Raw genomic sequence first — 22,001 nt, forward strand, 5'->3', positions numbered from 1 at the left:
ATTGATTCAGGGACTTTAAAATATTTGTGTGAGAATACGTAATACACATAATGAGTTTTGAGATGAGATCCGTATTTTTCCGTAATTGTTTCACTGAGACTTGAGATGTGAGCTTATGTAATACTGTTACTGAGTTTTTAGATTATATTTTTATGTTGTCCGTGATTGATTAACATTATCTTGGATGTTTTCCGTAATTGATTCAAGGAATTTTCAAATGAGAGCTTTGTGTTTGCTGTTATTGATTCAACGAATTTTGAAATAAATATTTTAAGCTTTTTTCCGCATTTAAGTTTCTTAAATTTTCCTAGGGTCTCTTTAGATAGATATTAATTTCCTGAGGTCTGCTGTCTTTTGTTTTCCATTTTACATCAGCCTGTCAGAATGTTTGGTGATCAATGCCTTTCCGGTTTTTTTGAGACGTTACGCGGGCCGGCATACATAACATTAAGCCTGGTACCTATGATGAGTTAATTTGATAGCATCACTCGCACCAAATTAATAAAGTGCTATTTCTGTTGTCGGACGTGTGGTCATATCATCAGGTTAGTTATTGGCACTTCACCACTCACATGATTTTAATTTCACATTTCAAACATTTGGCATTCTTTACAAAACTTAGGCGTCATCTCCTTTTATTGATCTTACATAGGTGTTTTTTTGCGTGTTTATGTTCCTTTTTAGCATATAGCTCTGGTAATGGACAGGTAGTTAGCGCTTTGCAACTAGAACTGGCTGTGCATATTTGCAGTCCCCGAGAGTATCATTAGATCAAAGGTCACTGGATGTGTACCTCAACTGGTGGATTGTTTGTCCCTATGCATTTGACAGGTAGTATGTGCTTTGCCACTACATAGCTTCTTTTGCAAACTTAAAGTACTGTGTATGTGCTTTAAAACTATAGTACTGGAAATTTACTTTCAATATTTAGTATTATTTCTTTACTTCAAAATTATTGTAATATTCTGGTACCTCTATTTTTTAGTACTTGATTTGCACTTAAAATGTTGGTACAGAAATATAACAACAGTAACCACAATATTTCATGTTTAAAAATCATAACTTTAAGAGATTTGAAATAGATAAACTTTACAAATGCTGAGTATTTCAAGTACGAATCAAGTACTGTAAAATACAAGTACCTAAGTATTACAATAATTTTAAAAGTAACCAAATAGTTTTGAATATGAAAAGTAGATTTCCAGTACTACAAATTTTTGGTACAGAAAAAAGTACCTATGCAAATATAGCTGTGAAGAGCTGTGTATCTTTGCAGTCCCCGAGAGTATCATTAGATCGGTATATACGTAGTAACTAAATGTGTACCTCTGTCGTTGGGTTGTTGGTCAGTAGGGTATTTGACAGGTAGCCAGTGCTTCGTAACTAGAACTGATTGTGTATCTTTGCACTCCTCTAGAGTATCGGTAGTCACTGGATGTGTAAATCTGCTGGTCAATTGAGGTATTTGACTGGTAGTCAGCGACAGTCACTAGCACTGGCTGCCTATCTTTACAGTTTCCGAGGGTATCTTTTCATCGGAGGTCACTGGATGTGTACCTCTACTTGTGGACTGTTTGTCTACTAGGGTATTTGACAGGTAGTCAGTGCTTTGCCACAAGCACTAGCTGCGTATCTTTGCAATCCATGATAATATCATTAGGTCGGAGGTCACTGGATGTGTCCATAAATGCTGGTGGAATGTGTCCACTAGGGTATATGACAGATAGTCAGTGCTTTACCACTTGAACTTGCAGAGTACCTCTGTTGGTAAATTGAGTCTCAGAGGGTATAAAGTCTGTAGTTAGTACTGTATCCGAGTTCCAGTCTAAGTCATTAACAGGATTAATTTTTTTAGTAGGGTTCGTGTTGCTCATTCCTTAGCTTTTTGTTCTATTGTTTGAGTTTATTTTTTATTTTTTAGCCATATGCATGGCATATGCTGTTTATTTACGACCTATAATTTTGAATGTCACTCTGGTATAAAGTAAAATCACAAAAGTACTAAACTCCGAGGTAAATTCAATCGGAAATTCATTAATCACATGGCAAAATCAAATGACAAAACACATCAAACGATGATCTCTTTCGCCTCTTTTATATTTAACATTTCCATTAAAGTGCAAGGTTTGGCATGCCACAAAACCAGGTTCAACCCACCATTTTTATCTTTAAAAATGTCCTGTACCAAGTCAGGAAAATGGCCATTGTTATATTATAGTTCGTTTCTGTGTGTGTAACATTTTAACGTTGTGTTTCCGTTGTGTCGTTTGTTTTCTCTTATATTTGAGTGTGAATTCACATTACTATATGACGTGTCACAGTACTTTTCTATCCCAAATTCATGTATTTGGTTTTGATGTTATATTTGTTATTCTCATCGGATTTTGTCTAATGCTTAGTCCGTTTCTGTGTATGTTACATTTTAATGTTGTGTCGTTGTTCTCCTCTTATATTTAATGCATTTCCCTCAGTTTTAGTTTGTTACCCAAATTTTGTGTTTTGTCCATATATATAGATTTACGAGTTTTGAACAGCGGTATACTACTGTTGCCGTTATTGTAGACGAAACGCGCGTCTGGCGTATATACGAAATTTAGTCCTGGTATCTATGATGAGTTTATTTATATATGTCGTGTAAAAGTTGAGATCTACTGCTATACTTCCTCGTAAGAGAGCGCTTTCTGGTGGTGATCTTCCTCATGACAATAGTAGTCAGGATTTATGTGACATTTCAAATATTGACATCAAGCGTGCACGAAAGAGGGCACATTCTGACCAACAGGAACAAGCTGATGCCCTGACAAAAAACACAAAAGCTAGACTAACTGTTCTCTCCCAGGGGGACAACGTCATCATTCAAATTCCGTCCATTGATAGGGGCCCTGCCGACAAGAGAAACATAAAAGGCGTGGTGATGAATGTCAATGAACATGGCGATATAAAATTGGAACTAAAGTTGGACAAATAAAGGGATACTTAAGTAGAAACCAGGTTCAATTCTTTGCAAATTCAACCTTAAAAGTGTGTAAAGTCCCAATGAGTGATATGAGTGTGAGAGAGATAGTGCGTAAGATATCGTTGAGTGAAGGGCAAGACTTTGTGCATTGTCAGTGTAAGAAAGGCAGTTGTAAGTACGGTAGGTGTAAATGTAGAAGAATGAAAGTTTTGTGTAACTCAAGGTGTCACATGTCTCTTTCTTGTAGCAACAAGAAATATATATGAAATGTAGTATTTTATGCATGCTGTAAATAATGCACCTTCTTTTGCATTTGATTATTGTTCTCAATTATGTAATAAATTTCAAATGTATAATCAGCTTTATTTAAATTTATTCTAAAATTTTGTACAGGTTAGAACCATTTTTTAGCAATATTTTGTGCATGTTATAACATGTTTGAGGTACTTTTGTACATGTTATAACTTGTATTTTAGCATTGTACAAATTATAACATGTACAATATTTGTGTACAGGTTATAACCTGTACAAAATCGCAACTTGTACACGACATATACATTACTAAAATTTTCGGTTTATCAATTTAAATTAAGGTTCCAATTCTCTGACAGTTTGTCCCTGATATTAAAACTTTTGCTTAGAGTTGAAGGTCGCTAGTTTTTCCATTTTCGTTTATGCCCTGTTTTAGTCATTTAGCAATCCCGATATTTATACACCACTTTTATCTTTCCAGCAGTCCTGGGGGTTAAATCAAGGAAAGCAGATCAGATGCACCAAGTTAATAATGTGTTATTCTTAATGCTTCTTGTATCCTGACTCCATGTTTAGGCCAGATGACTTCTGTCGGAAACACATGTTTACCTAAGGTTGATTCTAAAGACAAATAATGTTAACTTTTGATTCATGGCAATGAAGAAACTAACCAAATCTAAACAATAAAAGACAAATTTCTGTTTTTATCTAAAGAAAAAATGGATTGTATTTACATATACTGTTGGATATTTGCAGGTCTATATTCAAATAGGCAAATATTTCTTATAGATTGGTCAGCTCTGCAACATGAGATGAACATGTCTTTCTAACAGAAGTCATTTCACCTCAACACAAAGCTTATGGTATACTGATGGTCAAGTTTTCATGTCAGTATTTCTAGGTCGACTATATTTGGTATTTATAGCTAGGTCTGCACCTCTGAGTTTTCATTGTATATCAATCAAAGTAATTAAGCTTAGCTGATAGTAAGACTTAAATTTAAGAGCCTCATGGTCAGACATAATTAACTAGTCTGAACAATACATTTACTTATAGTTATTTTAAATCTGAAGATAAACTGAGTAATATATGTTGGTCGAACTTGGTCCATGAAAAAAAAATCAAAAATCCATCCACTGCTATATTTAACCAATGCCAATTTACATGAATACATGATATCTGATTATATATTCTGACAATGGTCAGCTCTCCAGCAAAAATTTAACAGACTAAATTCTAAGAATGTGTCTTCAATCATCTGTTTTAGATTTTTTTATTCAAAGCATGGCTTTTTACCTATATCATGGTAATTTGTTTCTGTATAATAAGGAAGACAACCTGACTATGCTTCGTATATCCAAGGTAACAGGGATTGTCATGGACATTTGATTTTATGTTGCTTTTTCTTTTATTTAGATTATACATTGTGTTATATGGCTGATATGCATGTCATTTTTTAATCTACAAATTCTGGGATTTTTTTCCCATTGCAAGTTGGTTGGGGTTCTATATGAAGACTTGACTGGTGACAATTCAATACCATTGACTTCAGTTTATATCATTTGGCTTAAAGAAAAATTCCAAAGAATTTTTACTATTTATTATTATCAGTTAAGGTAAAACAACCCAAAATGAACATTGAAAATACATTTCATTGGATTAAATGTCATAAAACAATATTTTTAAAATCAAAGTTTAAAAAAGATTTCCAGTGACTATGGCACAAAATTGATGACAAAGAAACTATAAAAAGAAAAATTTGTTTAGTTAACATTCAAAATGTAAATTCAAAAAGTTGTTTTACACAAAACTTTGGTCAGAATCAGTACACTTTAAAAAATATATAATCTTTTTTATACCATGGATACAGATACATTTAAAAAGATGTTCTGACATGTGGAGGTTACTGATTGTATATATTTCATACTATTCTAACTATGTAAATGATAAATAGGTACACAAAATACAATAGGTACATTCACACAAAATGAGTGGACAAATTTAGTGCTAAGCTTATTTTTCACCATGAACACTTTTCCAGTAAAGTGTATAATCAGAAAAGAAACATGGTACTTCATATTCAAGAAAATTTTCTGAGTTACAGCCCTTTGGTCATAATTAAATGCTGGTCAGTAGATAAAAGTAGAAAACAAACGGATCTGTGTGTTACCATGTAAATAAACTGGCGACACCTGCATGTAATTTTGATGAGATATCTTATTCTTATACAACTGCATAACAAATATCAATTAAACTGACCTATCCACAAACTTTAACATCTAAACAAAACAAAAGTTTTAAAGTCAATGAACAATGTCTGAGAAGGCAGGGTCAAATTATGTAAATGAAAATGAGATGTTCCCATGCTTATAAAACTGCATTCTAATTACTATTGACTTTTCTATTTATAGTGGTTGTCCTTAAACTATCAGATCTACTCAAAAAGTAAAAACAGAAGCATTATGAACAGCACACTACAATTAATATGTAAAATAAAAACAGGAAACTACATCAATCTCTAAAGCATCCATACAAAAACTTATCATTAAAAAACAAATAAATAAAACATTTGTTGCTTTCATGTATTTGCATATTGCCTGAATTTTAAAACAATGTACTATTAAAACACTGACACAATGCCACTTTTTTTTTATCCATAGCTAGTAACTCATCAAATTACTAGAATACTGGATAGTATTACCTAGATGAGTAGTTCAATTAAAACGTACAAGTCAAAAACACACGAAGTGCATGGGAGAATTCTTTTTTTTTACCCAAACCAATCTTAACATAAATTTTCATTTTACTTTTTATACATACAAAATCCTAAGGAAAATGCAACCACACACATTAAAATAATTTGAATTCCTTCCATACCTTAACACTATAATTTTTGGAAGAACCATATGATTAAATAGTAGATTTTAAAAAAAAATTTAATTGCTCATATTTCATAATTAAATTTAGTTAAAAAATAAGAGTAATTTGTCACAGTAAATTAATACAAATCACTATTGAAAATCCAAAAAATACATACATTTGTTAATCTAATCATAAACATGTAGTCCTATTTGCTTAATTAAATGTGTCATCATACATGTACTTCAATAAATAAGAAGTGTAGCTGCCTTCTTGGAATTATTCTATATATAAATATAGAAATTCTATGTGATCATGAATGATTGAAAAAATACATTTATCAAAATACACCACATAAACCATGATTCAATGCAGATTTTTCTTTGCTATTATTGGGCATTAAGAAGGTTTGCCTAATTTTTTTATGACAGAACAGAATTATTTCGGCAATGTGAAAGTGATTGTATGACATCAAAAGTTAAAATTTTGCAAACTCTCTAGACAAGAGTTGCTGATTTTCACAAGGTGATTACGTCAATATGATCCTATCTATGATCAAATGTAAACTAAAAGCTCCTTTAAACTTAAAACATTGTTGCAGAACAACTGATTGTATACCTGAGATTCATTAAATCCTTCATTTTATCTATAGTAAAAAAAAATTCTGCACTTTAAAATTTGAGTTCATCATTCATATATCTAGAAAATGAAAGAATAATTGCTGCCAATTGTGAGTAAAACATTGTATTTTCTACTATCAATTATTTAACAACAGATATGGTAGCAAACAATAAACTTTTCCTTCAATGACATATTTTGTATGATGTTCCATTGTCCAGAAATTACACTTAAGGTGGTATGGGTGTCTTTCTCCATCTTGGATTGTAAAAAACAGAGAACCTAAGGTCCAGATTTTCAATTAAGTTAGCAAAATTAGATGCAGGAATACATATTACTATTATGTGAATTTTCATTTAAAAGAACAAATATAAATGATTATAACTTTTAAATATAAGTATTGGTAAACGTATTGATTATTTTTACTTGATTTTTTATTTTTTTGAAATTGACATTTAAAAGGGAGTTAACACTAAAAAAGTGCAATTTCTGAAGGAATCTACATGGAATTTTGCAATTTTGTATTCTAGCCAGAAAAAAACGTTTGGTGACCCTATCTTTTCTTTTAAATTATGAAAGCATTTACTGATACATGTAACTATCTTCTCGTATTTTATTTTACAATTCTATCATTTTGTTTAGTTTTTAACCACATAATGATGTTTTTTCCTGTATAATCCATACAAAATATGTCATTTTGTCACAACCTGTAGCTTGAGAAAATGCAATGTGACCTATCATTTTTATTATATTTTTGAACATACATCAAAAACTATATCTGACAAAGGATGAACAAATTCCATCATTTTTAATTAGACATCCATATCATTTTAATGTCATATTCTTGTTGAAATTTCACAAATTTTGAAAATCAGTTTTATTTCAAAATCATTTGAGGACAATAAAGGTCAACAATATGTATTTTTCTTTTTTCCATTTCATTTCATCATTGATTGTTAAAAAGTTCTTGTAGTATTTAATGGATCTTTGTCTACTTGGTTATCATATCACATCTCCCTATTTTAACATGAACAACTTAGGCAATCCAAATGTCTTGTGAATACTAATTATATATATATGTAGGACTCTAAAGTACGATGGGGAACCTAAAGTACGATGGTCATGCTAAAGTGGGATGGTCTGTGCTAAAGTGCGATGCCTCTATACGCTAAAGTGGGATTGTCCGCGAAAGTATAGATGTAATAAACGTACTATGGATTATGACGTGAACAGTCGTTTATACAAACACAAAAATGAACATGCTGTAAGAAAATTGTAGAATATTTGATTTTAAACAACTTAAAGTGCATAAGTACCCTTTAACTTGTTTCTATTAGAAGCTAATGGATACATTAAAATCATTGTTTATGTTGCAGTTTACTTGCGGTCCCTGTTAAAATTCTATCGATTTTATTAAAAAGTAAAGTCAGTGAAATAAAGGTACATTTTTTCATGCGTAAATCATATATTGTCCGCTAAAACATTAGTTTGTACATTTTATTTGTGCTCACTGCAAAAAAGGAGTGAGAAAGCTTGGTAATCAAATATTTTTAAACAGATAAATTTAACACAATAAACGAATTTCGAATTTGTAATTTACAATGACGACTTTCAGGGGGATGTTCACATTAGTGATAGACTGTGTGAACGGCAAGACACGCTAAGTATCAAAATATTTGATACCAGCCCGAATTTAAAAAAAAATCATATACAGAATATATAGATTTTTGTCCCACTTAAATTAACATTTTAGCAATAACTACGTGGTCGTTCTTCTTGATTTAAAAACAATCACTTCAGCCTACCGGTAATTACAAAGTCTATCACATATGTTATAAAACCTAAGCATACTAGCTTTTGCAAAAAGATTATTTATTAACATCCGTGTTGCTTAAAGTTTTAAGCCCTTTAACATTAATTACCCTTTTGATCCATTAAACTTCAGCGTGATATTTAATCGTTCTTTAGCAAACAAACAACCATCGCACTTTAGCGTAGACCATCGCACTTTAGCGTGACCATCGCACTTTAGCGTGACCATCGCACTTTAGCGTGACCATCGCACTTTAGCGTGACCATCGCACTTTAGAGTACCATCGCACTTAAGAGTCCTACATATATAATGTCAACATTAGTTAATTTAAATAACAAGTATTATTATGCTTCATCTCCTAATATAAACCTGTCCTTCATTCCTATTTTCATATAAAAAGTTAATAACCAGTTATGTATCTAAAAAATATATTCTCCATGAAGTTTATTTTCATACCATGCAAGTTTCATTCTACCAAAACATATATGAAAACAATTAAACATGTGAAAAGAAAAGTTGTTTTCTTAATGTCATGAATGTGAATTCAACACTACTCTGTCTTAACCTGATTACTGATAGATCTTGTGATATAATGAGAAGGTGTAGTCATGGTAGTAAACACTGCATTCTTTGAACGTTCATTCTGTAGAATCAGACCCAGTCCAATAGCTGGTATGAGGACGGGAGTCATGAACAGGAGGATCCAGTACATCTGTGATACCTCTATAGCATGGTCAACAAAGCAGGCAGCAAGGAGACTGAGGATTCCAAGTCCTGCTGCCTAAAAGAAAAAAGTTGTATGCTAGAAAAACATTACTGAACTTACAAAAGTACTACGTCTTAAAATGAGGACAACTGATTTCTGAAACTATTGAGCAATACTATAAAGACTTATATTGTATGCATATGTAATAACAAGACTTAAAAGATGCAGTTTTCAAATATTCATTTCGTATGATCAGACCAAGTCCATTGCTACAAAAAAGTAGTTTCAGAAGTTGGATAACTGAAAACAAACTAATAACGTACATCTACAGCTATTTCAACAAAATATACAACCAGGAGGCTAATAACTACAAGACCTGAGGTCTGAAAACAGAACTGGTTCTATACAACCAGGAGGCTAATAACTACAGGACCTGAGGTCTGAAAACAGAACTGGTTCTATACAACCAGGAGGCTAATAACTACAGGACCTGAGGTCTGAAAACAGAACTGGTTCTATACAACCAGGAGGCTAATAACTACAGGACCTGAGGTCTGAAAACAGAACTGGTTCTCTATACAACCAGGAGGCTAATAACTACAAGACCTGAGGTCTGAAAACAGAACTGGTTCTATACAACCAGGAGGCTAATAACTACAAGACCTGAGGTCTGAAAACAGAACTGGTTCTATACAACCAGGAGGCTAATAACTACAGGACCTGAGGTCTGAAAACAGAACTGGTTCTCTATACAACCAGGAGGCTAATAACTACAAGACCTGAGGTCTGAAAACAGAACTGGTTCTCTATACAACCAGGAGGCTAATAACTACAAGACCTGAGGTCTGAAAACAGAACTGGTTCTCTATACAACCAGGAGGCTAATAACTACAAGACCTGAGGTCTGAAAACAGAACTGGTTCTATACAACCAGGAGGCTAATAACTACAAGACCTGAGGTCTGAAAACAGAACTGGTTCTATACAACCAGGAGGCTAATAACTACAGGACCTGAGGTCTGAAAACAGAACTGGTTCTATACAACCAGGAGGAAAATGACTACAAGACCTAAGGTCTGAAAACAGAACTGGTTCTATACAACCAGGAGGCTAATAACTACAAGACCTGAGGTCTGAAAACAGAACTGGTTCTATACAACCAGGAGGCTAATAACTACAAGACCTGAGGTCTGAAAACAGAACTGGTTCTATACAACCAGGAGGCTAATAACTACAAGACCTGAGGTCTGAAAACAGAACTGGTTCTATACAACCAGGAGGCTAATAACTACAAGACCTGAGGTCTGAAAACAGAACTGGTTCTATACAACCAGGAGGCTAATAACTACAAGACCTGAGGTCTGAAAACAGAACTGGTTCTATACAACCAGGAGGCTAATAACTACAAGACCTGAGGTCTGAAAACAGAACTGGTTCTATACAACCAGGAGGCTAATAACTACAAGACCTGAGGTCTGAAAACAGAACTGGTTCTATACAACCAGGAGGCTAATAACTACAAGACCTGAGGTCTGAAAACAGAACTGGTTCTATACAACCAGGAGGCTAATAACTACAAGACCTGAGGTCTGAAAACAGAACTGGTTCTATACAACCAGGAGGCTAATAACTACAAGACCTGAGGTCTGAAAACAGAACTGGTTCTATACAACCAGGAGGCTAATAACTACAAGACCTGAGGTCTGAAAACAGAACTGGTTCTATACAACCAGGAGGCTAATAACTACAAGACCTGAGGTCTGAAAACAGAACTGGTTCTATACAACCAGGAGGCTAATAACTACAAGACCTGAGGTCTGAAAACAGAACTGGTTCTCCTTTGTTAAGTAAGCCATTACAGTTTGGTTAAGTGCCATCTTAAAACTTGTATCCATGTTAAGATGTCCCTTTTCATTTCATGCAATGGGTAAGATAAATTTCTAGACTGAAACTAGAACAGATGTCAGTATTATCAATGCACATAGGCAACATAATTGTATGGTGAATTTTAGTTATTAATTTTTGTGTCATTTGGTCTCTTGTGAAGAATTGTCTCATTGGAAATCCTACATCTTCTTTTTAATAATTTATATATTATCAATGATTCATTAAAGTGAGATTAAATAAGTCCTGCGAGAAATACATGCACAACTTTATACAATTACTCTTTTCATTGTTGTATATATCTCTATAACTTCAATGAACTTACTGCCAGATGGGAGATGAAGAGAGCCTTCCTGTCATCATCCCGTAGAAAACTTGGTGCATACCAGATAAGAAATATGGCGGAGAAATCAGATGCACACAACACACGAACAAAGTGCTGATGTATGAACTGTGGTGTAGTATTCTGAAATCAAAGATAAAATATAAATATTATGTTTTTACATATAAACATTTTTCTGTTGAAAATAACGTTTTTGGGTTTTTTAAAATGCAAATGTCATTTTATCAATAGCTGAGTGCAAGCCATCTTCATGATCTTCATATAATAATTCTATATTCAATTTAACTTTTAATTTGATACCATTCCTATGGTTTATATTTTATGTTAAATCTTAAATAGTTACATTCTCACCCTTGAATATTTAGATTTATTAGGTTATAAACATTTGACTGTAAAGCCTTTATATATATATATATATATATATATATACACCAAAAACTGATAAACTCCAATTTCTCTCTCCGAAAAGTTGTCACCCAAAACACTTCTCCCTGAGCATTCTGTACAGCCAAGCCATCAGGTTAAAACGGATTTGTTCATTGGAATCAAAATTAAACCATCGTTTCGGGCAACTCAGACAGCAATTTAAATCAAGAGGTTATAAGAACAAAAATATTTCAGAAGCTTTCGGTAAACAAACCTACTTGATTACAAAGAAAAGACGGCCCAGACAAATAAAATCCCGTTTGTTGTTAGCTTCCATCCTGACCTGACAAATCTTTCATCCATTGTCCACAAACACTGGCGTCTTATTGAAAATGATCCTTCTTAAAAGAGATTTTTCCATCACCTCCCGTTATGGCTTACCCCAGACCCAAAAACTTCAAAGATATTCTAGAACATCTAAAGTATCTAAACAGGAGATATCAACAATCAGACGTTATAAACCATGCGGAAGGGGCAATTGTAAGTGCTACAAAGTCGCCAACATAGAAACCCAATTCGTCAGCACAGTCACAAAGAAAAAATACAACATATTTACATCAAATTGCAAAACACAAAATTGCGTTTATGATCTAACATGTCAAACATGCATGTGGAACTTGCAAATTACAATATGTTGGTGAAACAGAAACACCATTTAATATCTGACTAAATAAGTTAACCATCGGTCATTTTATACAAAAGAAAGAAACTGCCCAATTACAAGACACCTTTTAAGAGCAGGACATGATTTTGAAAACGTCACATTTCAAATCATTAAAAAACAAGAATGTGTCCTCAGTACACGGAAGCCCCACTCGCACTATCATTTTCTATGTTCAGTGGACCGTGAAATTGGGGTCAGAACTCTAATTTGACATTAAAATTAGAAAGATCATATCATAAGGAACATATATACTAAGTTTCAGTTTGATTGGACTTCAACTTCATCAAAAACTTCCACGACCAAAAACTTTAACCTGAAACTGAACGAACGAACGGACAAACAGAGGGACGAACGGACGCACAGACAAGAAAACATAATGCCCCTGTACTATTGTAGGTGGGGCATAAAAATCAAAATTGGGATACACATTAAGGAAGACAAAAGAGAGAGAGATTTTTGATGCACCAGTTACGAACTCTTGAACCTGATGGACTCAATGAGAGAGACGAAAAAAGATTTAAAAGCAAATCAAAATCATAATTATCTTGAAATCATACAAATTAATTTATAGAAATTCATACAATTCATCGAACATCTATAAATGTGTTAAACTTTTATTCCAACTTTATGTAGTTGTAGCAACAAACATATTTGATGTAACATCAATAAATATGTTACTCTTTTCCTCAAATCTTGTATAGATAAAACTACAAAAATATTTTTTTGTCATGCATGCGATTTCACCTTGAGAGATGCACACGCCTGATGAAGCTAATTTGTTTAGCGAAATATTGCGTATTTCTATTCAAAATCTAATAGAACTTTTTAATGTATTAATTAGCGTGTTTAAGTTATATTCTTAGACATTTATATATATATAAATATATATAACATATGTGTGTTTCGATAAATTTACAATGCACATATATGCGAGAGATTTTTTTTTTATATATTATTTTCTTCATGTTCTTAAAGAAAAATAGTCATCAGGCCTAAATTAAAATATTGTTTGTTTGCCCTTTTCCGATCCTAACAGGGTAGGCAGGTAGGTATAATATTTTATTTTATAGATACAAAATCTGCATGATATCATTTTTGTCTGTATTTGCTTTTATTAAGTATGATTTTACTGATCTTTACAACTATTAAAGTTACTGGGATATTATCATGTAGAATGTGCAAGTAGTTAATTCATCATGTTCATACATTGTATGCACTACTATTTTGGACGAACTTTTTTGAATGAACCCTGCTCTTCAAGTATAAAGACACAGGGCAACGTTCGTCATATCATGATTTCAAAAAATTTCAACATCGATTTCAATCTCTCTAAATGCAAGTGTTCATACCAAACAGACTTAACCTTATACAGGGAAGATAAAACTTGAGGATTCCGGTAAAAAAAGTTTTAAGCCGGAAATACAAATATAAGATTTTTGGTAGGAACGAAAAAAAAATTAAAAATGAAATATTGCTGGTAAATACAAATAAAAGATTTTCAGTCAGAACAAACTTATAGGGTCGGTCGGTAAAGGGCAAACAAACAATATTTTAATTTAAGCCTCAAACAGTCAAATGTTGTAAATATCAAACATGATTTTTAGAAGAAATGTATTACATAGTAATATAGAGAGAATATATTCAGTTGTACTAGTAAATAATACAATTTACTTAAAATATGGTGCAGCATTTTCTTCTTCATTCTTTCTTTTCAATTTAGAATAAAGCCATACTGCATCTATGTCTATTCGTCTATAAAGAAGGAGAACAGCATGGGATTGTTTACTTTGTAGATTAATTTTGAGCTAAGAAAGATAACCCAATCATTATTTTTCAAAAGTAAACCAAGAATGATGTTTACAAGTTGATATGACCATAAGTTTGTAAAGAAAAAACAAGAAGTTCTGTAGAAAATAGTAAATTACTATATAAAGTCACATACCATAAAAAACATGATTGAGTTTGGGAATGCCAGACCTTGTAGACCTACTACAAAGATAACCAGAAAATACACTCTTAACAGGATGCTGACAAATCCCTTCTGTTCTCTACGTCCAACAGCTGGTGGTGGGGTGTGCATCTGGTAAACATTATAGATCCAAATACTGATAAAAAATGGCAGGAAAAACCACAAGTTCTGAAAATAAGACAAAGCATACATCTATAAATAATTAGCTGATTTTTATAAAAGTTATTACTGGCATTTTTATGCAATTTGCCATTCAGAATCTGTAGCATTCTGAGAAAGTTTTCAAAATCATACAAATTTATACAGCCTTTTATAGCTGACTATGCAGTATAAGTTTTACTTAGCAGAAAATAATAAATCCTTTATCTATATACATCATATAGTTAATATAAAATAAAATATGAAACTTTAAAGATAGTTAATATAAAAAGAAATATGAAACTTTAAAGAAAATAACTTAATAACAAGGAAAAGATTTACTAAATTAAAAGTAAGTGACCATATTGTGGAAATTGAAAGGGCAGATACAAAAATAGTATTCAATAAACAGAAACTGATTGCTGAAGGTTTACGGTGACCTATAAATGTTAATTTATGTGTCATTAGGTCTACTAAGAGTCTACTAAGAAGAGTTGTCTCATTATATTGGCAACCAAACCATGTGTTAATCTTCTTACTTTTAATTAAAGAACCTTAGTGAGCACGCTCACATACCCCACGTCCCCACATTGTCATTGGAGAAATTAAATAAGTACAAGAAAAAAAAATTGTATAAGAAAAAATATTGAATAATAATTTCCTGTCAATATACATAGTATGTCCTTATTATCTACAAAATTTCATGAAATTCTGTTGTGTGTTTTCAGAGGAGTTGAGATTACAAACTTTTGCAGAAGTACATTGAAGCAAATAAGTTCAAAGGGGCATAACTCCTAGAAAAAAAATTGAACCGTAATTTCCTGTTGATATGCACATCTACATAGAATGTCCTTATTATCTACAAAGTTTTATGAAATTCTGTTGTGTGGTTTGAGAGGAGTTGCGATGACAAACTGTTGCAGTAGTATATTAAAGTAAATAAGTTCAAAGGGGCGTAACTCCTAGAAAAAATATTGAATCGCAATTTCCCGTCGATATGCACAACTACATAGAATGTCCTAATTATCTGAAAAGGTTTCGTGAAATTCTGTTGTGTGGTTTGAGAGGAGTTGCGATGACAAACTGTTGCAGTAATACATTAAAGTAAATAAGTTCAAAGGGGCGTAACTCCTAGAAAAAAAATTGAATCGCAATTTCCCGTCGATATGCACAACTACATAGTATGTCCTTATTATCTGAAAGGTTTCGTGAAATTCTGTTGTGTGGTTTGAGAGGAGTTGCGATGACAAACTGTTGCAGTAGTACATTAAAGTAAATAAGTTCAAAGGGGTGTAACTCCTAGAAAAAAAATTGAATCGCAATTTCCCGTCGATATGCACAACTACATAGTATGTCCTTTTTATCTGAAAAGGTTTCATGAAATTCTGTTGTGTGGTTTGAGAGGAGTTGCGATGACAAACTGTTGCAGTAGTACATTAAAGTAAATAAGTTCAAAGGGGCGTAACTCCTAGAAAAAAAATTGAATCGCAATTTCCCGTCGATATGCACAACTACATAGTATGTCCTTTTTATCTGAAAAGGTTTTGTGAAACTCTGTTGTGTGGTTTGAGAGGAGTTGCGATGACAAGAAACAGGACTGACGGACGGGTCAAAAACATTATACCCTCTGCAACTTCGTTGCGTGGGGTATAATAATAACCTACACAATTACCAATGACATGAATGATGTAACATTATTTTTATTTTGGGGTATGAACAATGAAATTACCCAATATCCAAAATATTCTAAAATGAAATGAACCTTTATCCCTTCAAATTCTCTTAAAAAACATAGTCTCCAGAAATATAAATATTACAACAGATTTAAAGTCATATTAAACGAGTGAGTGGTGAAACAAAATGTTTATTTAATTCTATTACCAATGCATGTATATATATCATAAACTTAGTCCTCTGTGCGCGATTTTCTCATTTTTTACGCAAAAATAACGTATAATCGTCAAATTTTTCTCTCTGTCTGCTTTGATTTAACAAATATGGCTGCTCATTAAATGCTGTGTTTTGTATTGCGACCACCAGATTTTTATGAGGAGGGTAACGCTCAGGTCATTATGCATTTTTGTCATTTCACTTTACAATATTGTTATTTTCTGTTGAAATATCATTTCAACCATGTCAACTGATGCAGATAACACGATATAACATGTATAAGGATCATTCATTATGTGTTTAAAATATCTCTCATTAATATCTGTTTCAATATTTCATCATTGTGACACTTATTTATCCAGCCAGTTTAATAAATATCCACCTGTAGCAACATATCATTTGATAATGCTCCGACAGTAATACTTGAATTTTTCCATTATATGAACTTCATTTCCGTGTCAAACATGTCATACTGTTGAATAATTCTTACTCTGTTACAAAAATAAAATGTATGTTATTGAAATGTTAAATTTACACACTCACAATGCTTCATTCAGAAATAGTGTGACATGAATGTACATATACTTACACCATGACCGAAGACCTTGTTTTTGTAGACTTGTCCATAAATCATAATCATCAACATAGGAGCTGTGCCCTGTACGTATAAACATAAAACTATCATAATCATCAACATAGGAGCTGTGCCCTGTGTAAACATAAAACTGTCACATTTATAATGATGGTGGTTTGGTAGTAACAATGTGTTTAGCATAGTTATACAATGTAATGACATTAATAAAGTGTGTAATGTACATTTTGTAGACATTGACAATATGTGTAGTGTAGTTATAAAATGTAATGACATTGATAATGTGTTAATATTTTAGTGATTTATTATACTTTTTAAGTGAAGTCATACAATGTTATGACAATGTGTTAAATGTAGTTATTCAAAGTTAGACAATGACACTGTGTGTAGTGTATTTACAATTTTTGTATACAGTTTTATGACATATAGATAGTGTGTGTTGATCTTAAATGCCATTTACAATGCCTTTAGTTTAAATGTCATTTAGGCCAAATAAAAATATATGTGTGGTTCCAGTTACCTGACAGACCCTAGTTAAAACCCCCTGGCCATAGAACTTTTTTTTCAATTCTGAAAAATAAATTTTCAAATGATCAAATTTTGAAAAAATAATTAAATTCATAGATTTCTGTCATCTAAATTTTCATCAGAAGTATGTTACGGCTAAAATTCAAGAACTCATAACAGAATGCAACAAAATTAACTAAAAACCTATCATGACTGTTTATTTTACAACCAACACATGTAAAAATGGCGGACTTCCGGTTGGGGCGTGTATAATACCGGAAACAATTTCGGAAAGCACCAGATTTTTTTCCGGTGTCATATGGTATTTTGAACCCCCTAAAAATTGAACCCGGGGTCAATATACCGCATGGTCATTTTTCGCATATGGTATTTTGAACCCCCTTGCGGTATATTGAACCCCCTGTTTTTGATAAATAGTATTATGACAATCAAAAATGAAAAATTTGAAAAAAAATAAAAAAATTGCTGACCTACCGACCCTGTTTTTAAATAGTATGTAACTGGAACCACACATATATTTTTATTTGGCCTTATGTTACATGTAGAACAAACAAAAACATGATGTATAATGGCATTCTCCTATTTATCTTTATTGTGTTATTGTTACATTTTAGTACATGTATCATGGTTTAAATTGCATATAAAAATTTCCATGCTATTCATAATGTTTATTTTTATGTTTTATCATGTCTTACGAGAGTTCTTGACCACAGGATGGCGCCCTTGACTGTCTCGTCACGTGTATCCCTGGTTAGATACATAAACATTGTCATGGCTAATTGACTGGCACCTGTACATCTGACGAAGAAGATCATTAATCCATCTGTTTTTCCAGAAACCTATAATTCAAAAAAAAAATATTTTCATTATTTAAGTGCATTTATTAAGTGACTGAATTCTATGCATTTTTACCTTAAGTAATACATGTACATAATCACGATAATGAATATCATTTTTGAAGTGTATAAATTACGGTGTAGTCCACTGTATCCGTGCACCTAAGACTTATGACTTCACTTCATTCAACTGATAAAACCAATAATTGGATAATATTGTGTGAATACATTTATAAAATACTTATATTTCATAAAATTATCAGTTTGTAGGGTTTAACCCTCAAGATTTTGTGTAATGTGTGTCTAAAAGTGGGGAAACCCCTGTTCTGAGAGTTCCTCCAATGTCCGGTGATTTCGTGCATGCCTTCCAAAAATAGCTTATTTTGAATAGAGGAAAGATTTACTGCTACGAAAGGTAGCTAAATTCAAACCAAGAACACTTCCAAGGATGCAGAGCAAAAATTATTTCAATCTGATAAAATTTGACTTAAGTAAAAACAAATTTTATCTGATGCTGTATTTTTTTAATGGACATTGGCCAAATATGGTAAATCTAGGGATTGCAGTTATTATTTCAATCTGGAACTTATCAATTTTATTCTTTTTTATCCCTCTGGAATGCTAACACAATAACAAGAACAATTTTATTTGCATTACGGTGTTGATATAACGAAATCAGCTAATTAGCGGTATCACCGTCCGCGCGGACACCGGGGACTCCACTGATGACCACATAAATTCTGTTTGTGTCATTGGCACATGTTTTCTTTTGTTGACAACGAACCATATGTCACATGTGCACTTTTGGCGAGGAAAATACTAGGGGAAACACTTGCATGTATAACCGACAACACTGTCTGGTTATTTATACTTAAAATGCATAGCTGAAATAAGAGTGCCAGGAAAAGTGTTAAACTTAGTATTATACATAATTCCTTATTAACACACCATTTGAATGCAAATGTAAATAAGTTGGTACAATTTTACAATATGGTATGAATTGACTGTGGTCATGGTGGTACAAGTAAGCAGTGGTATGAGTTTGCATTTATACGAGTTAGTTTTTAGTGACCAGTACAAGTCTGCAATGGTACAATTAACTATAATTCGTTTCATATTTGTTTTCAGTGTTCCAGCTAGGATTTCAAAAGGGCAGGGTGTCAGTTCTGAAAAGGGCACATTTAACGCGTGAAAGATCATTTGAAAAAGGCATGTTTTAATAAAGATGTAAACCAAACATTGTTTTATTCCTTTGATTATAGGTAACATATATATACTCAAAGGCAACACAGCAGCTGTGCTGAGTAGCTTAATCATGTTAGGGTAGAGTGTAGTTAACCCTAATTTACTGTTTAATAAAAACTTGATACAAGCCATGATTGTTCTATCTTGACTGCTTTTTTCCTCTATAAGTTCACAAAATGATGTCCATGTGTATTTAGCATTCTTTGCCAGTTTCAAATTGTTCAAGTTACAGGAACTGAGTTCAATATTCAGATCAACAAGGCTAGAAAAAAGATCAAGTGATAAATTGTGCTCTACCAAATAGTAGATCACCTTCAACGCATCTTTAATAGCACTTCGTGAGTTTTGGTTAATTTTTTGATTGCATTTATCAGTATTTTCCTGTTCAGACTCACTATTATCAGAGGCCAAGTGCTCAGAGCAGTGTTCATGTTCTTTTATTTTATCTAGGCGTATAGTTTTGCAACCAGTGTCACTCCATACACCAACTTTACTGTGCTTTTGACACAGTTGACAAATCATAACATCATCTATGTTTTTCAACCAGGGTCTACCGTATTGCCATTTTGAATCAAAAACAGTTTTATGTCCACTATTGTGCTTTCTTCTTTTATTGGGGCTTTCCGTATATTCAAAAGTTCTACTTTCTTCATTTTTTCTTTTTAAGTTTTCATCCAGTTTTTTGGGACTTTCATTTTCACTACTTCCATTACTATTTCTGAAAAAAATATCTTTTATAAAGTATTTTTTCCCGTTATCGTCTTTTCCAAGAAGTAATTTAAAATTTAAAAAAAAAGATATCCAGTTATTTTTTTCAAGTATCGTCTTTACACAAGAGTTTTTAAAATAATTATATTTCAGTGGAATCAATTTCAATCAAATGGAAAAAGTTACTATTAGAAATTAAAAATATAACAAACTCACGTAGTGCTAAAAAAGTCGACTAAACTTCTGTTCGTCACTTTATTTTGTTTACTTTCCTCTTTCAATCGTCGTTCACGCTTAGGCATTGTGATTGTAAATAAGACAAGAAAAACAAACTCAGAATGTTATATAGTTTTTATTTAATGAGTTAAAATCACTGTTAATTAATAGATTCTAGTATTACATATCACACAGGTAAATCTATTTTTAACTTTTTAATGTTGACAAGGACGCATTAATCTGTAATGGCGGATCATACGACAAAACGAACAAAATCAAACATCGTCGATCTCAAAAAGGGCAGGGCGCAACGAAAAAGGCACAGGGCGCTTAGAAATCTTTAAAAAGGGCACAGGGCGCAACTGAAAAAAGGGCGGGCGCCGCGCCCTCTGAAAACGACCTAGCTGGAACACTGGTTTTTATTCACTACTTTGTGCATTGTCATTATACATAAATCAGGCTGTTCGCTTTTTAGTTTGAATATTGTTTTGCATTTGTCATTTTGGGGCCTTGCTTAGCTGACTATGCATTTTCAGTATTGGTTTTACTCATTGTTGAAGATGTTTCATTTGATTGTATATCAGTTGAGCCTGCGGTGAAATTATAGTGTCTTTTCAGGCTTTTGATTTCTGGTGACATTGTGAAAACATTGTTTAATATCATTTATTGAAGTTGGATCTGAATTAGCTGTGGAACCGTAGTTCTTAGGTCCTTATGTTATCTTTTGACTATTTGCGGACCATAGACTATGGTCCGCAAATAGTCAAAAGATAACATAAGGACCTATGAATAAGCTTTTATAAGCTGTGTTTTCTATAAGATTAATATGCATTGATTTATTCTTTCAAACCGGTCCTTTCAAACCATCTTGAATAATTTGATGTCTGACCTGATAGCCAACCACATAATCGGGGAAGATAAACATTCCTAATGCTATCCATGTTGTAAACACAAGGTCAGAGATTTTAGATTTTGACCCTGCAGCTAATCCAACTAGAAGAGCTAATCCTCTAACAACATCAAATATGCAACAATCAGTCATCTTGAGATTGAGTCAAAGGTAAACAACGCTTTCGTTGTTTTGCTTTTGGAGCGCGACCGGAAGTTAGTTTGAAACAAGCGCTTGAGGAGCGACCTCTTGTGGAATATGGACACTTTTGTCAAAAAGTAACAGCTTTTAAAAAAGCTTGCCGTTAAATCGCCAAGGTGCCTGATGCATCATACTTTAAAAAAAACTTATTATTCTATTCTAAAAGGTTTCCAAATCAATGATTATATCATTTAATTTAAAGAAAGCATTTGAAATAAATTCGACAAATTCTCCGAATTCGTGTTTAATAGACCACTTGCACATTAAAT

The 22,001-nt window shown here is 32.6% G+C and overlaps 1 protein-coding gene across 1 annotated transcript; it reads right to left on the reverse strand.

Moving 5' to 3' along the window:
* Positions 1-4,793: 4,793 nt before the first annotated feature.
* LOC139528456 (uncharacterized) lies at positions 4,794-21,763 on the reverse strand. The gene is made up of 6 exons (XM_071324434.1): positions 21,532-21,763; positions 18,333-18,476; positions 17,107-17,175; positions 14,463-14,657; positions 11,413-11,553; positions 4,794-9,279 (listed from the first exon to the last, which is right to left on the reverse strand). Exons 1-6 carry the CDS (start codon positions 21,682-21,684, stop codon positions 9,049-9,051), a joined length of 933 nt encoding a protein of 310 aa, XP_071180535.1. The 5' UTR covers positions 21,685-21,763; the 3' UTR covers positions 4,794-9,048.
* Positions 21,764-22,001: the final 238 nt, after the last annotated feature.

Source organism: Mytilus edulis, chromosome 6 (genome assembly GCF_963676685.1).
Source record: "Mytilus edulis chromosome 6, xbMytEdul2.2, whole genome shotgun sequence".
In the NCBI taxonomy this organism is placed as follows: Eukaryota; Metazoa; Mollusca; class Bivalvia; order Mytilida; family Mytilidae; genus Mytilus; species Mytilus edulis.

Coding starts and splice junctions, on each gene's coding strand:
- LOC139528456 (XM_071324434.1), bottom strand. CDS start 21,684: ATGACTGATTGTTGCATATTTGATGTTGTTAGAGGATTAGCTCTTCTA. Junction 17,176..18,332: donor TCCTGTGGTCAAGAACTCTC/GTAAGACATGAT, acceptor TTATACGTACAG/GGCACAGCTCCTATGTTGAT. Junction 9,280..11,412: donor TCTTCATCTCCCATCTGGCA/GTAAGTTCATTG, acceptor TTTTTCTTTTAG/GCAGCAGGACTTGGAATCCT.